This window comes from Corvus hawaiiensis, chromosome 16, assembly GCF_020740725.1.
Source record: "Corvus hawaiiensis isolate bCorHaw1 chromosome 16, bCorHaw1.pri.cur, whole genome shotgun sequence".
Lineage (NCBI taxonomy): Eukaryota > Metazoa > Chordata > Aves > Passeriformes > Corvidae > Corvus > Corvus hawaiiensis.
The window spans coordinates 15229499-15246537 of record NC_063228.1 but is presented as its reverse complement, the minus strand read 5'-3'; the positions used below and the strand labels follow the sequence as shown (position 1 = coordinate 15246537).

General features: G+C 51.7%; 1 protein-coding gene across 6 annotated transcripts in view; it reads right to left on the bottom strand.

Moving 5' to 3' along the window:
• SEC14L5 (SEC14 like lipid binding 5) overlaps positions 1–17039 on the bottom strand; it is a 39941-nt gene that overhangs the window by 4635 nt on the left and 18267 nt on the right. For all 6 annotated transcript variants that reach the window (XM_048320500.1, XM_048320499.1, XM_048320503.1 and 3 more), the window contains 13 exons: positions 15167–15316; positions 14925–15056; positions 12705–12833; positions 11864–12074; positions 10111–10223; positions 5321–5510; positions 4919–5007; positions 4449–4519; positions 3649–3820; positions 2878–3012; positions 2361–2498; positions 1384–1629; positions 309–487 (listed from right to left, as the gene is read on the bottom strand). In XM_048320500.1, the coding sequence (XP_048176457.1) occupies positions 309–487; positions 1384–1629; positions 2361–2498; positions 2878–3012; positions 3649–3820; positions 4449–4519; positions 4919–5007; positions 5321–5510; positions 10111–10223; positions 11864–12074; positions 12705–12833; positions 14925–15056; positions 15167–15316 (1955 nt within the window). The remainder of the gene's footprint in view (positions 1–308; positions 488–1383; positions 1630–2360; positions 2499–2877; positions 3013–3648; positions 3821–4448; positions 4520–4918; positions 5008–5320; positions 5511–10110; positions 10224–11863; positions 12075–12704; positions 12834–14924; positions 15057–15166; positions 15317–17039) is intronic.

The following is a 17039-nucleotide window of genomic DNA, read 5'->3' as shown; positions in this document are numbered from 1 at the left end:
ACTCCAAAAGCAGCTTCTCAAAATACTCCCAACTAAGATAAAAACCCTCCTGAGTCAAAAACCTCCTGCTCTTCAGGCAGCTGCAAGCAAGACCCAAAGCACAAAGGCCACTGGTGGACACAGAGTCAAGGGAACTTTTAAGTATCTACAGCACCAGGGGAGATTGGCTGCACAAAAATGCCACCAATGCCACCAGTTTTGTGTCCATCCACTTGTCAGTGAAACACAGCCCCTGTGGGGTCTCTGATACTCAGATGTTTAACTCACACTCAGTGCAACTCGTAGTAAACCCCTTGTAAATGCCCTACCTGAAGTCCTTGGAGGCCAGCACCTCGTAGTAGTAGATGAGCTTGCACCTGTGGCTGGAGCCCTGCAGGGAGGCCAGGACATCGTCCACACGGGGGAGGCTGGAGCTGGAGCAGGGCAGGGGCCCGTGCATCCTCCACTGCAGGATGTAAAAGCCAGGCCAGCGTGTGATATGGGACCCCTGCAGAGAGGGAGGGACAGCAGGTGACCACGGGTGTCTTGAGGAATGGCTGCATGGCCCAGCACAGGTGTCATTCACCTGTTCCACCTGCCTGAGAGACAGCCCTGTAGTACCAGTAGGGGGGGAAAGAAAAGCTTGTTTAGCTTATTTTCCATTAGATTTTTAGCTTGGAGTCTCTTTCCAATGACTCCCTCTAAATTAGGATTCCCCACTTTCACAGGGAAACCAGAAAATGATCACAGAATGGTTTGGGTGGGAATGGACCTTAAAGCTCAGCCCATTCCCACCCCCTTCCACTGTCCCAGGCTGCTCCAAGCCCCAGTGTCCAACCTGGCCTTGGGCACTGCCAGGGATCCAGGGGCAGCCCCAGCTGCTCTGGGCACCCTGTGCCAGGGCCAGGCCCACCCTCCCAGGGAACAATTCCTTCCCAATATCCCATCTAACCCTGCCTCTGGCACTGGGAAGCCATTCCCTGTGGCCTGTCCCTCCATCCCTTCTCCCCAGTCCCTCTCCAGCTCTCCTGGAGCCCCTTTAGGCCCTGCAAGGGGCTCTGAGCTCTCCCTGGAGCCTTCTCCTCTCCAGGTGAGCACCCCCAGCTCTCCCAGCCTGGCTCCAGAGCAGAGGGGCTCCAGCCCTTGGGGCATCTCCGTGGCCTCCCCTGGACTCTCTCCAGCAGCTCCACGTCCCTCTGCTGTTGGATCCCAGGGCTGGAGGCAGCTCTGTAGGTGAGGTCTCACCTGAGGGGGCAGAACCCTCCTCCCCAGTTGCTGGGAATGGCCACAGCCCCCATTTCCAGCAGTACCTCATTTCCCACGCCATCAGTTCCCTCCCTACCACCCGATTACTTTGGAGTTTGCAGGACTCTAAACCCATGCCAGAACCCAAACCCCTCTGACCTGGATGCTCTCTCCTTCCCTGCAGACCAGAGGGGACTCCACCCGGCTGTAATCCACCCCCAGCACCCAGGTCTTGTCGATGAGCTGCACATTGTCCCCTGCAGCAGACGGGCTTGGTGACGCAGCTTCTTTGTGACTTGGCTCAGGAGCTCGTTTGGAGTGAAAGAGGCTGAAAACCACGTCTCCCTTCAGTATGTCAAAGTCCCAGGTGATGACAGATTCCCCTTCCAGGATCTCCACGAGTATCTAAGAAGGGACCAGAACAAGGCCCTTGCAGGGTCAGGTGCTCAGATGGCAGCAGTGTGTTCCTCCCCACTCTGGGGCAAACACACTTGGCCCCTCAATCCTTCAGCTGGCTGATGGTCTTGATTCCTGAGGGGGACACACACCAACTCCCATTCCCAGCCCTACCACACCCACTCAGGTGTTTTCACTTTCTCTCCCCATATCAGAGTTGTTCGTAAATGAGTTACTTGTTCTAGGAAAACCTCAGTGGAACTGAGGCACAAAGCAGGACACAGCAAAGAGCTAATCAGTCAGTCCCCATCAGAGAGGCCAGAGGGCTGATCTGGCACTTAATTGCTCCTCTTTGGGACATTCTGTTTCCTGGTGACTCCCATCTGGCAGTTCCCAGCACACACCTTCCTTTATCAACCCCATCACTGTCCCAGCTACGAATGGGAGCTGAACTGTCAGAGGGGAAACTGAGGGGCCTTTATTTCCCCCAGGAGGAGGAGGAAGAGACTGGACCTTACAGAAGATCAGGCCATAGTAGAGATAAGAGACACTGCTGCTCAAACTGCTGTTCTTAACTCCCACACTTCCAGCTGATCCTGTCCAGGAACAGCAGCTGCTGCCGAGCCCTCTCCTGCTCCCTCTGTGGGAACCCTTGGCTGCTCCAGTGAGCCCCAGCAGAGGGGACACATCACTGTCCCAGCCCAGCAGCTCCTGCAGCCCAGGGAAGCTCTGCTCTGTACCTCGTGGGGGGCTCCTCTGAGGACACTTGCAGAGTGGTAGATGGTTTCTGTCCACAGCCGGATGTGATCCGAGTTCTCCGGTTCGTCCTCGGTTTGATAAAGGGACTTGGGGACGAGCCCCCCTTCTGGGACAGTGCACTGCAATGGTCACACAGACAAACAGGAGAGGTCAGGATGTCCCAGCAGTGAACCAGGAACACTTGCTGGCTGTCAGACACGGGCTGAGCCCTCAGCTGAGCCAGGATTGCACAGTGGCTCTGAGTTCACTGGAACTACCAGGGTTTGTCTGAGCTCCCTGTAGAGAGCTGCCCTCTGCCCCTGCTCCAGGATCCCCAGGGCAGCACCACCACTGCAGGGCAGCCTCCTGTGCCCAAATGAACTGCCCCGTGCCCAGAGCAGGGGGGATCCTGGCCAGCACAGAGGCTCAACACTTCTCAGAAAGCAGTGGAAGGCCAAGGTGGTGAGGAAGAGGGAATCACTTCCAGATTCCACCTGCACAAGAGGAAAGAAAACTCACCATGCAGTCTCCTCCCAGGAAGTCTGGGATCACGTCCTTGTCCACATAGTCCACCAGCCCTCCTGAGCCCTGGTAGTTATTACCACTGTAGATGAGGAACTTCTGCCGTGTGTTCTCATTGATAAAGGGACTGACCTGAAAGACAAAGGGCACAGACGACACAGCTGTCACTGAGGGCAGCTGGAGACACTGTCTGAGCCATCTCCCCACGATGCTTTGGGCTCTAGCCTGGAAGGTCTCAGCAGAGTGCAGAGCTTCACAGCTCTGAGGCATTTCCCAAAGAAAGGGATAACAAATGGAAAGTGTTCTCTCTCTCTGTATCATCATCTCACAGCACTTTCTGCTTCATGTACAGGAAAGCCTACAGTCACTGCCTCACCTATAAACCTCACAAGAAATGTAACAACCACTTTCTCACATTGCCAGAGCAGCCAGCAGGCACCAGGCAGAACCAGATTTATTATTTACTACTTACTACCCTTCAGTGCCCTACAGCCTGAGACTAAAAGATACCTGTCCTTTCCCATCTATACGAAAACCCACCAAGTTTGGGTGGAATGGGGTGGGATTTAGGTTTCTCATCCTGTCCTGGTGGATGGCAGTCACTAGAACCCCGTGAGCTACAGGAACCCCACGGCCTGGCTCTGCTCTGGCCTCTTCAGGAGCTCACCACAAGCTGCCTGGAGTTTCTCCCTCCCTGCCTCTGCTGATGTAGCTCTTTGTGAACCTGCACAAGTGCCAGTGATCCTGCAGAGCCCAGGTTTCACCCACCAGGGTCCAGAGCACGGGGAAGACCCGTGGTGCTCTCACGATCAGGAGCCTCCCCAGGGTCTCGGGGTAGTTGTCCTCCACCACCTCAATGATCCTGAGCAGGGCCTTCACCCCAGGCCGCCAGAGATGCCTCATATTGAGCCCTTCCAAGTCCACCAGGCAAGTCCAGGATCTAAAATAAACAGGCAGGAAAAGAGCTGTCAGAACTTTGGAATGTGGTGGCTGCTCAGTTTAGGATCCACAGTAACCCCACAGCCTGTGGGGGATCCAGGGAAGCCAACAAGGGACACCAGCAGTTCCAATAAAAAGCACACCTCCACTCAGGCAGCAGACACCCAAATCCAGGTGAGCTCCAGGTAACACAGACACCCAACCCCAAGGGCAAGAACATCTGTAACTCTGGAAGAGGGTGAAGGTATGCAGGCCTATTGCTAAAAATAATGTAAAAATGCATTTTAAATGAAGGTGGAATCTGGCAGACAGGCTCCTGTATTTAAATAAAAACCCTGAATTTCAAAGATGTGGATTAAAATCACCAAGACAGGAAGATGAAATTAATCTGAGATGGGATATGAAAATGATATAAGGAAGGATCAATGCTTGCTTTCCAATGAAACTGCAGGATTTGTCTGCATTTCAGTCTAACAAATAAATTTATATATGTCTGTGGTCCCCATAGAGCCCGTAACACACACTGCTGTCTGCACTGTAACCCCAAGGACATCACCCCAAACCACAGCAGCATCCTTCACTGTGGCAGGGAAAGTCTGCAAGCATTCAGGAAAACCAATTATACTGACGTGATGGGGCGGCCAAAGATGTTGGTGTTTTCCTCACATCTCTTCTGTCCTTCCTCGTTAATGGACAGAACCTGGAATCAAAGCCAGCACAGACAGGGATTAGCCCGAGCATGGCCAAGGAACCACGATGGCCTGGAGATCTTATTTTAAAAAAATACAGATAGCAGAGGGCAGGGCTGGATGGGATATTGGGAAGGAATTGTTCCCTGGGAGGGTGGGCAGGCCCTGGCACAGGGTGCCCAGAGCAGCTGGGGCTGCCCCTGGATCCCTGGCAGTGTCCAAGGCCAGGTTGGACATTGGGGCTTGGAGCAGCCTGGGCCAGTGGAAGGTGTCCCTGCCATGGCAGGGGGTGGGACTTGGTTACTTTTAAGGTTCCTTCCAACCCAAACCACTCCAGGATTCCTGATGCCCCATGACAAGACTTCCAAACACCCCGAGGGGAACAGGTGGCACACGAAGGCACAGCTCACGTGTCGCAGCAGGGACTCCTCTCCCAGGGCCTTCACCAAACCCTTGGTGTCCATCTGGCCAAGGCGGAGGATGTAGAGCGGCCGCCCATCTTCAAAACAAAGGGTTTCGAGAGGGGAGCATTTTAGTCCCCCAGGCATCACTCTCATACCATATTCAAAAGCCACATTAAATATTTGAAAGGATAAAAATCACTGCCAAAAGCAACCTTTTCAGAGAAATTGCTTTGCACTGACTGATCTGCCGGATGTGTGCAGAGGAAATACAATTACAGGGAAGCAGAGTGGCTGCTCACAGGCATTGAATTGCTTTGTTAACTTTTCAAATGTCCATACAGCTCTCTTCAACATCCCGGCTCACTGGTGTGGTGCCAGAACCAGCCTGTGCCAGGGGCAGCGCCTCACCTTTGTCCTGGTAGTGCCACCCCCCGGTGTAGTACTCCTCCAGCAGGGCCGGGGGTCTCCAGGACTGCAGGATGAAATCCACCTGGTACTGCTTGCGCCAGGACAGCGACTGGCACAGCATCTCCCGTGCCTTGTCGATGTTGAAGTCACGGGCACGCAGGAACCGCAGGATGTGCTCATCCTTGGGGATCTGCAAGAAGAGAAAGTCCCAGCATCAGGACTGGAATGTTCCATTTGGCCTGCAGACGAGGCTGCACACTCTACACCATTTTTTAATCTCTTAAAACTAAGACAGCAAACATTAAACTCCCACTCTGCCTCCCTCGCTAACCCAGCTGGAAGCAGCAGAGGGTGCCAGGAGCACAAAAGAAGTGACCGAGTCACTGCCTGTGGGAAGCCCTTCCCCAGTGCAATTCCCAGGAGCCCCAGCAAACCCCGGGCTGGCTGACGTTTCCCTTGGCCGGTGATCCACAAGGAGCACCAAAATACCGTGTGAAAGTCAGGGAGCTGCAAGTTCACCTGCCCAGGGCAAAGCAGCACGGGATGGCAACAGGTAACAAACACAGGTAACATGTGAACCACACCAGGCATTGGAGGGGAATCACAGCTCTGCAGCCTGAATGATGCCACCAGGACCAATTCCAGCTCTTGTGCAGGCCCTGCTGCTGCTGTTTGAACAGGAAAGCTGCTGAGTGCTTCCAAAGGCTTCCCTGTTCCACCACACCACAGTAACTCTTGGTCCAAATCAACCAAAACTACAACACACTCTCTCCCGATCACTCATGTCAGCACTGTCAGTAATTCTAACATCACAGGCACAAAAGCTTTCCAAAGCAAGTCTGCAGAATGGCTTCTTCCAATCTCCTTCCACATCTGCCCTGTCCTCTTTAGCTGAGGAATCAAAGAAAACTTGCCAGGAATGCCAAGCAGCAGGAATTAACAATGACCCTGGCGGATTCCACAGAAGTGCCAAATCTGCCTAAGAGCCTGTCAGCTGCAAATCCAACTGGATTAAACCTGCACGTGCTGCTGGATTCCCAGCCCCTCACTCTAATTTCCCCAAAAGTGCTTGGCCTCATTCTCTACAAGTTTCCATTAAAAATTCCAGCTCTGTGGAGCAGGGATTCTCTCCTCCAGAGCATCCATACTCTGCTAGCACAACCCGAGCACTCCCAGCCCTGCTGGGACACAAACCCCCATGTCCAGGAGTCAAAGCTCCTTTGTTTGTCCAAAGCCATGCTCAGGGAATCAGAAAGCTGGGAAGAAAGCAAGGCTGGCAGCTATGTCAGGAGGGAGCAATCTCGGATTCACAAGCAAGAGATGGTCAGAACTGACTCACCTAAAGAAGGGGCAGAGTTCAGGCAGCCTAAACCAAGCCTAAAGCACCTGAGGAGCAGGGGGGAGATTGATACTGGTTCTAACACTGCATCTGTACATCCTGGAAAGGAGAGGGTAGCCATCCCAAAGAGGATCCCAAGAGTATTTAGAGGAACTCTGTATCACAGCAAGTTTAAAAGCCAGCAGAGTTTTCATCAGATAATTCAGGTTTGTGTTCCTGCTGCTCAGAGGCAGCTGTCACTCATCAGACCCAGCCCAGACACCCACAGCAGCCCCAGGATCTCTGCAGGAAAGGGGATGGCTGGTGGAAGGTTTGCTACTTTTCATGTTCCAAGCCTCCCCTGTAAACAGCTCCAGGCAAGAGGCAAATCCAGCACTTCTGTTTGGACCAAAGGCAGGAAGCTCCAAGGAGACACAACTCCACAGTGGAATTAGTCTTTTATCCTTGTCCAACCAAAGCAGTAACTCCCACGTGCAAGCAAACGAAGGTTTAATTTCAGCCTGCTTTTGTATTCACTGGTGAAAGTGCTGCACTCTCCTGCACAGTGCAAAGCCATGAACAGAGCTTTGAGCTGCTGCAATTTTAACACCATTTGCAGTTTGTTCCTTAAACTCTTCAGATTTTTTAAGCAGCAATGTATCTGACTGTAAAGGTAATGTCTGCTTTGGAAGGAACAGGGAAGGGATAGTGAAACAGGACAGAAGACAAAAATAAGAAGGGCCATTTTCCAAGAAACAGATCTATTTTTTGATAATTTCTGACAGAGGAATAAGGCCACCCCTGCTCCGAATTAAAAGAACTGATTGCCACAGGAAGGCAAGAGCCTCTCCAGGGAAAACCCCAGCCTTGCAGGATAAGCTCCTGAGTTTGACCTGCTCTGTCAGGCTATCAGGGAATCAGGAGAAGCAAGCAGCTGAGCAGTCAGGGGGTTCAGGATGAAGTTTCAATAGCCAGCACCTCCCTTCCTGTGTGCCCAGATTCCCCTGGGGAAAAGGCCCACAAAGGCCACCCAAAGGCCTGAGGCAGCTGCCAGTGTCCCCAGAGCTCAGGATTCAGCTGCACCTTCCCAAGGCTCCCAGCACAGCACAGGGAACAAGGGCTGCCACTCCCTGCCCAGCTCCAAGCACCCAAGGGGCAGTTGTTCCACATTTTGCTCGTGTGCTCTCACGTTTTCCTTCTCCAGCTTCCATTCCTCAACCTCTGATATGGAGGGGGGAAAACCAACCCACAGAAGAAAGGTTTAGGTGGTGCCTGTTCCAGCTGAAAGCAGGATCCTTGCAGGGCACACCAGGGATAAAGCCTCCCTGTCTTGCTCCCATCCAGGACCCACTGGGTGAGGTATCTCCTACCCCAACAGAGCCCACACCATTTCACTGGACAGGTCTCCATGAAAAGCCTCCTGTCCTCTGTCTCAGAGCACAGTTACACCTGGGGACTGACCCCTGCCTGCCCACCTGTCTGGTGCCTCCTGTCTGACAGGAGGCTGGATCATAGGCAGACACAGATCAAAAGCAGTGTTTAGCAGAGCCCCTTTTCTTGGTGAAGCTGTTCCTGTGAGCAGGGAGCTGCTCACACAGCTCACTCACCACCCCCTGGCTGGCTGGGAGCCCAGCCCCAGCTCCCTACTCACAGGCAGAGCATCACAGTGACATGAGAGCAGCTGGCAGGGAGGTGTCACAGCCCTTTGCTCCATCAGGTGTGTATATATACACAGTATATATACATATATATTCAGTATATATATTATACATCATACAGATATTCCTGTAGTCTCTACCTGCATCCAGCAGCCACCACCCTTCTGGACATGGTCCAAGTTATCCAACCTGCTGTTGATGCCACTGTACACCAGTGGCCTTGGCCAGCTTTGGCAGATATTTGGTGGTGGGAATTTATCAGCTCTTACAATTCAACATTCAGCATTGTTGGTGTCTGGTGCATATCAGCTGCTGGGAGCCTCTCACACTGCCCCAACACCTCCTGTTCTCTTCAGCCTGAGGTTTTCTGGTAGCTGTTTCTCCATCCACATTCCTGGGTACCAACAAAACCCACCTGCCTGCTCACACACGGGGGAACTTCAGGAGTTCAACAGCAGCAGAACTACAGCACTGAATCTTTGCTACATTTTGTTTCTACACGGGTGATTCACATTCACTTTTCCAAGAAAATACAGCATTCTAAATCATGTTCAGACTCTCTGTACTCAGATGAGACATGCTCAGCTCTGAGACATACAGCACAGCATGCAGAAAGGACTGCCAAAGCCCCTTGTAAGCAGCAGTCTCTTTTGGAAAGGCCAGGTAAAGGAAAAAGAATTAAAATCTTCCCAAACCCAGGAATGCAGAGTACCTCACCTGACCCATCCTGACTGACTGAGCTGTTTCCTTCTAAGCCAGGGAGCTTCTACTGCTGAAACCTCACCCAGCTGTTATCTGCTTCCAAGGGGGATCACTTGCTCCTCTTCCTAAGAACCCTTTATCTATTCAGCCCACCCAACTTCTCTCGCTGGTGCTATTCTTGGTCCTTCTTTCCTTCCCTCCTAATCCCCTCTCCATCAGGAAATCTGGAGTTAAACCCCTCTTGAGGCATTCAAGCTGCTCTAAACCCTTTCTTTTCCCAGCCACATACCAGTTACCCTGTCAGTCTGACAGAGACTTTCCTTTAACCAAAGGGAGCCCGAGCAGCTTCTGGACATTCCAGCAGTGCCTCAGTGCCTCACTGTCCCTCAGTGCCTGTGCTGCTTTTCAGGGAAAAATCAGAGAACCACAGAATTTCCTTGAGCAGGAAGGGACCCACAAGGATCATGGATCCAGCCCCTGGCCCTGCACAGACACCCAACAACCCCACCCTGGGCATCCCTGGCAGCGCTGTCCAAACGCTCCTGGAGCTCTGGCAGCCTCGGGGCCGTGCCCATTCCCTGGGGAGCCTGGGCAGTGCCCAGCAGCTTCTGGGGAAAGAGCCTTTCCCTGATCTCCAGCCTGACCCTGCCCTGGCACAGCTCCAGCCATTCCCTGGGTCCTGTCCCTGGTCACGGAGAGCAGAGACCAGAGCTGCTCAGGTGGGCTCTGTGCTTCATCTCCTCTTCTCCAGCTGAACAAGCCAAGTGCTCTCAGCTGCTCCTCCTATGGCTTCCCCTTGAGACCCTTCCCCATCCTCGTGTCCCTCCTTTGGACACTTTCTGACAGCTTTAGATCCTTCTGATATTGTGGTGTCCAGGACTTGAGGTGAGGCCACTCTGGCACAGAGCAGAGCAGGACAATGCTCCCAGGACACGGGGACCCTTTGGGCTGCCAAGGCTGAGTCACATTCAGCTCAGCATGGACCAGGACCCCCAGGTCCCTTCCTGTGGTGTCACACTCCAGCCTCTCATTCCCCAGTGTATTTGTGCATCCAGGGTGCCCCATCTCAGGTGGGACCCCCCTGGGTGCCCCTCTGTGCCCGCCCTACCCACCTTTCCCTTGTGAGTCTCCTGGAGCCACTGGCGCAGGCGGATCAGGCAGCTCTCCTGCATCGGGGTGAGCTGGCCCAGGTAGCGCTCGATGTAATCAGCGTCCAGTTTGTCAGCTGGAGGGAGGAAACAACAACTCAGAGCAGACTGGCACAGCCAGGAGGGAGATGGGCAGTTGTTTCTACACATCAGGTTCCTTATGATTTACATGGGAATTGCTCAGAAGCCTCATTCCAGCAGCTGGAAGGAGGGAGGGAGAGATTGGGGGACACTCTCCCGGTGATTGGGGCACGAGGCCACAGGCAGCACCTGCTGTATCACAACTGGATCACTCCACCTGTCTCTGAGAACACCAGTATTCCATTCAGGCCTGAACTGCTCCAGCAGGAGCTTTAAAAGATCTATCATGAGCTCTGGCACTCAGCTCACCAACCACTCCACTTCCAGGGCACTTCCATCTCCATGTGTCCCAAATTTCACGCACAACTGCAGTGACAAGAGGCTCGCTGGAACACCAAGCCATTATTCTGCCCAGGGACACCAGAGACAAAGCGAGAACAACAACACATTTCTGACAGCAAGGGAGGCTTTTGGCAGGGGGACAAGTCCTGTGCACACCAGCAGCTCCAGGCCCCTCCAGCTCAGAGACAAAAGACAAGGGGTTGGCGACTGCCAGCCCTGAGGGACAGAGGGATGTGCCACCCAGGGCTGGCAGCTGCCAGCCAGCAGAACAGGGCAGCTGGGGGGAGCAGCCCAGGCAGCAGCTGGGCTGGAAGACACAGGGAGCAGGGCTGGGGACACCTCAGAGCTGGCTCTTTGTCAGGTACAAGGTTTTCAGTAGATGCCATCACCTGCGAAAAGAGGCCTGGACACCCACAGGATGAGCAGGAGAATACAGAAACTGCATTTGGAAGTGAGACACTCCATGGAACCCCCAGAGCTAGCAAGGTGGGGAGCACGCCCAGGGAAGGCGATCCCTTCCTGAACAGGAGTATGGGCAGAAAAATAAGGGCTACTCTCCTCTTCTGCTAGATGGGACCCACCACTCTGAGGTTAACTTTAATCTCAAACATTTCTCCTAATCAGCTTCTCTGTGGATTCCCATCTTCTTCCAGGAAAACTCCCAGAGATCAGGTGAGAGCAGAACTACTGATATTTCCAAATTCCAAGCTTTTTCCCTAGTTACACTCAGCAAAACAAGTGCTGCCTTTCCTTCTCAGGAATGACAACAACTGTTTCTATTACAACAGCTCTGGATTCAAAGGTGCCTGCTATTTCTTTTTGCCAGAGAAGTATTTTATTTAGTCTAGAAGATATCATCAGACCAACACACAGAAAGATGAAGTTTGATTCAGGCATTTTGTGGGAAAAAGGCATGAGGAGACATTCCACAAAGCTTGTCTTGGCCTGATACAGGGCCAAAAGCCATCCAAACCTGTCCCCAAGACTATTAATTTTAGAAGAGATAAAATATTTAATTCCATACTGAAGACACCTTCTCCAGTTTAAAGTATAAAATACCTTAAAGAGCTGATCAAGCCTGATTTTTTTTTTCTAAGCACCAAAACATACTGCCTGCATGGCTTTTTTGTTTTAGGGAAAAAACAGTTCCATTGTTTGTTTTTCTTGAAAAAAGAAAATAGCTTTCCCTCCTCCTCCCCCACACTCCAGATGAAAAACCTGATGCCAAGAGAAATGAAAATAAGCTCCTTGGTCAGTGCTACTGACTGAGAGCTGCTGCCTGGGCAGTGCCTACCGTCAGGGCTGGCAGCCTCTGAGGGAGGGCAGGGGCTCTCAGCCTGCTCCCTGCTGGTGCCAGCAGCCCCAGAATCCAGCAGGATGTCACCAGGGTCCGGTCCCACAGCCGGGGCTCGCTCATCCTTCGCCGCGGGAGGGCTCCAGCGAGGGATGAACGTGATCCCTTGGGAGATCAGCTCCTTCAGGTAGTGCTCAATCACCTCCTTGCCCTGAAGGGGAGAACTCTCATTAGGAAAAAGCCTCCTCCAGAGCCAGCAAGGTGCAGGAGTTTCCTCAGGAGAGATGACTAATGCTGCTAGGGATAAACAGGGGAAAGCTCTCCTTCCATCCCCACGATCCTGTCAAAAAACATCCAGTGTGGAAGGCCCCTATGAACGATGAATTACAATAATGGCCAGGCAAATCCCAGTCTATGGATGCAGCTGCCTTTAGAGCACTTTTACCCCATCCCCCTGCTCCCAAACCCAGTTAGCTGCCCTGCTCCTCTGCAGCCCAGAGGAATGGGCCACTAACCCAAGCCCGAGCTCTGGAGACACAGGGCGCTGATTTTCACCCAGAACTTCCCCTTCCTGCACAAGAACAGTGTCCTCAGTGTCCGAGGAGCCTGGCACCCACAGCATCCACTGCCACCCTCCTCTGGCACAGCCTGCTCCATCCCTGCACAGACACATTCCAGCCAGCAGATCTTTCTGTGCTCTTTGCACACCGGCTTTTTCTTCCTTTGCCCAACTGGGGCATTTCAGAGCCATAAGCAAGGGCACAAAACTACACTGGGTCTGTTTACAGAAAGGCAAATAGAGGATTTGGGGTGTTCTGGCAGCCAGGGAAGCCCACCTTACCCGTTTGATGTTGGAAGTGTACTGCTTCATGGCAATCTTTTCCACTGTGCTTTCGAAGCCAAAAAAGGACTTGATGTCGAGAGAGGCCGACTGCTCAAAGCACGTCCACTCCTCGTTCTCAGGGTGGACCTACAGCCAGGGGAACACACAGCTGGGATGGTGCCAAGTGGCTCATGGCCCTGGCACCACACTGGCTGCTTAACCTCCACAGCTACAGAGTGAGGGGGCAGAGGAGGCACTGCCAGACCTGGATTGACCAGCCAGGTTCATTCCCATCGTGAGAATTCATGGAGAACTGAACATCCAGACTTTTGCTAACCCAACATTCTTCACATGCACAAGGAAATCAAGATTTAAACCCATCTCTGCCCCAGCAGACCTGAACTGTAGTAGCAAAAGCTGCACTAAAATAGCAGTGGAACTGCCCACTTCAAACCATCATGTCAAGGTCTCTTTATGGAAAGGGATGGCCTTGTGGAACATGCAATTAAAACTCCTACACCTGCAAGGAAGAAAGATGCAAACCAGGGTTCGTTTTAGTTTTGGATGGGAGACTCAGCCACTAACATCAGCCTTCTCCCCAAAACACTGGGGACATGGCAGAGCAGGGAGTTTTCCCACTGTCAGCTCAGCACACACCTTTCCCTTATTTCCCCTCTGTTACTCTGTATATGGTAAAATCTTTTCCTCCTTTAAACTTAACCCTTTCCTGAGGGGACTCTGCCTTCTCTCTGTAGGTGCTGCTGTTCACAAACTGACATGAAAGAAAAACAACTCCAGCCCCCACACAAGGATACCATAAAGGACAAATTCCTTGGGGAGATATTAAGTAACTGCAGGAGCAGGATCATATTTCTCCAAGTTGCCTCAGAGAACACTGCAGAAAAGGAAAGATGAGAATAAACCTGCTTCCGGTGCACTCTGGCAGGGAAAAGGGAACTGGCAAAAATAGAGCAGGGAACCATCTTGAGGATGCAGCCAGCAGCTCCTACCCTGTTCCCCTCAAAGCCCAGATGCTGACGTTTCCTTCCTAAGAACACAGCCAAAATCAGCAAGTGTAACAAGCTCCTAGTTGACCTGGGAGCATTTCAGACCTGTCAGTGCCTCTGGTGACGATGGAAGTTTGATTTACTGCAGTTTTTAGGAAGCCTCATGCAGCCACCAAGGGATCTCTGGCTCAGGAACACCGTCACCATCCAAAATGTTCACAGCTTTTCCATTCCTCCTCTTGCCTGAAGTTCCTTACAGCCTGCTTAGTCCCGAGAAGCCAAGCTGCTGTCCAGTGGCCAAGAGGGCAGGTAAGTAACAGGATCTGGACATTTGTGTGAGGAACAACAGGCAGGATCTGACTGCTTCCAGAAACAGCTGAGGCTATTTCATGGTGACTGGGTCCTAAGAGCACCATTACAGTGAAACAGCACAGAAACAGCCTCAAATGGAGACAGCCCAGGCCACAGATCAGGCTCAAGTCCTTTCTCCAAATCTTTAGAGCATGAAAATAATGACAAACAAGGTGCTAAAACTTTCACTTTTTTGTGGGCAAAATTAATTGCCAGACTTCACTCAGGCCCTTATAGTAATGAATAGTAAGGGTTTAATTCTAGATACCCAGATTTATATACATGCCCAAGCTCTAGATGTTTTTGTTAGCCTGAATGCCAATCAAAAAGAAACTGAGAGAATACCAGCAGTTCTGGAGCACCAACTCTGTTTTCCACTTTCACTCCAAGCAGAGAATCACAACCAATCTAAAGGAGTTTCTCAAGCCCTATGAAATCACAGAATGGTTTGGAAGGGACCTTAAAGCCCATCTTGTTCCACCCACTGCCATGGGCAGGGACACCTTCCACTGGCCCAGGCTGCTCCAAGCCCCATCCAGCCTGGCCTTGGGCACTTCCAGGGATCCAGGGGCAACCACAGCTGCTCTGGGCACTCTGTGCCAGGGCCTGCCCACCCTCCCAGGGAACAATTCTGTCCCAATATCCAGTTTGCCACTGGGAAGCCATTCCTCCTTGTCCTGTCCTTCCAGGCCCTTCCTGTCCCTCTCCAAAGCAACTGAACAAGCCCACACTCAGGACCCAAGAGCCTTTCCAGCCTGAGAGTCTCCAACCACAGTCCAGTGTTGCAGAGGTGCTCAAACCCATTCAGGCACCTTCACCCTGTGTGTGAGTGCACAATTCCCACCCCTCCCAGCACAGACAGCCAAAGCAGAGCTCTCACTGAGTAGCTGCAGGTCTCCCTGACCACGACACGGTTGGCAAAGGTCTCGTTGTGGGCTTCGATGCGGAGCGTTCTCTCTCTCCAGTTCACAGTGTTCTTCTGGATGAAGAAGACATACTCTACCCCTGCAATCTGAAGAGGAGCAGGGAAATACAGAGAGAAAAGAGTTAACTTGAGGAGCATTTAACTATCTGAGCCAGCCAACAAAATCCAGGCCTCTCTGCTCCCAAGGTTCCACCTGCCTTCTTCAGCAGCCGGGGAGCATCCACATTCAGCTTGCAGCTCCGCTCAATGACATGGATGGCTCCGTCCTCACTCCTGGATTCGTGCAGGATTTCACTCCCCAGGAAGACTGGGATCTCTGGGCATGTTGGAAAGCGCTTCTCATAGGCCTAAAAGTGAAAATAAAGTAAATTTACTTCTGGGTAAATCAATTTTAACTCTTTCTGAATTAATTAATTCCCTTACAGTGAAAATCCAACAAAAAAGAGGCCCCTGAAGCCCTGAGTTGGCTCCAGTTTTCTCAGAGGTGAAGTTAAAGCAGAGTAGTTACAAGCAGGGACAGCACTGTGTCAGTCACAAGCCAAGCATGTCCTAACATAACATTTCCTTCTCACACGAAGTAGAAACAGAATCCCGTTGTTGAAGAATACTAGGAAGGGAATCATCACTTCAACATCAGGAAGTTCCTAACCAGCAAAAGCAAACACAGCTCTGCTAACTTCTGCTGGCTAAAGACTTGAATTTTATAATCTCTGGGTCAATACTGTCTGTTTGAAGAAGATACTAAAAACTATTTAATATTCCTGAGCCTTAAAACGTGATGTGCCAAACAGTTCTGGTTGCCCTAAACTATCAAGGGTGAGACCACCAATTATTAGCTACTCACTTTGCCTCAATTTATCCATTTCTATAACAATTCTGTCCTGGCTCTGAAATCTTCCCTGTTCTAATTAGCACATCCTTCCTTTCTCCAAAGCTTCTTTATCAGCTCTAGCAGAATTCCAGTCTTCCCTGGCACTTGCAGCAAAGTTAACTTGCATCAACAAGTTACTTACAAGTAACTTACAACCTACTGTTGCTGCTCCTTCCCTAACTTCTCCATCTCTTATTATATCCCAAGATGTTTGCAGGATGCAATGTTTTTCCTTGGATTTCTGAAAAACCTCTTGCATGTTGTGTTGCTGTTGTAAATATGTGGCTGCTGCACAAGCTGCCCAGACTTCCACTGCAGCTGTTGCAGGAGGAGAACCTGTGCTCTCCCTCCACTGCACTCTCAGAGCTCCACATTTTCATCATAAGGTGTTTCTGCCATCATTCCAAGGCAATTTCTCTAGGAACTGCTGTCATCTTCCCATCTTCCAGAAGACACCACCATTTTATAAAGCACAGAAAAATAAAAATATTCATGAGTTCTCTGCCCCAAAAGCAAACATTGATGTGCTGATGCTGGAGCTGGGCCAGGCTGCCAGCGCCACGCTCCCCGTTACCACAGCAATTCAAAGCCTGGATGCCCCTGCACGGATTCATGTCCCCTGCTCCCAAAATAGCCCAGGCACTTAAGGACACATTCCATATCTCCTGCTCCCGGACCTCTGGACGGGAAAGAAGTTATTTCAGATTATTGTGTTGCTCCAGTATCAGGAGGGAAGTGCAGGCAGCTGCCAGCTGGAGTCCCGGCCAGAACAAAGCATGCAGGTTTGAAACCTTGCTCTCCCAGTCCCTCAGCAACGTTCTGCTTGCTTTGCCACACTTCCCAGAGAACTCTTCCCATATTCTTCTACCCGTGCTTTTCACTCCTCATCACAGGAATAACAAAACCAGATTAGATAAATCCAAAATTCCCCTGTTAAGTGACTGTTTCCAGCACAGATCCACCTGGCTCCAGCCAAGAGGAGCACACTCACTGCTTTAAGCAGCTTAATTTGTTAGGATGGTAGTTCATGGATCTGTGTCAGGCAGTGCCACAGGACACTCCCAGCTCTCCTCTCCTGGTACCCTGCCCTTTGCTCCAGGGCCACATGGCAGGAGGGCTGCACCCCTCAGTACCTGCTCTCTTCCCTGCACTTGCCAGCACATTCATCTCCTCAGGCAGAGTTAACACTTCCTATCTGT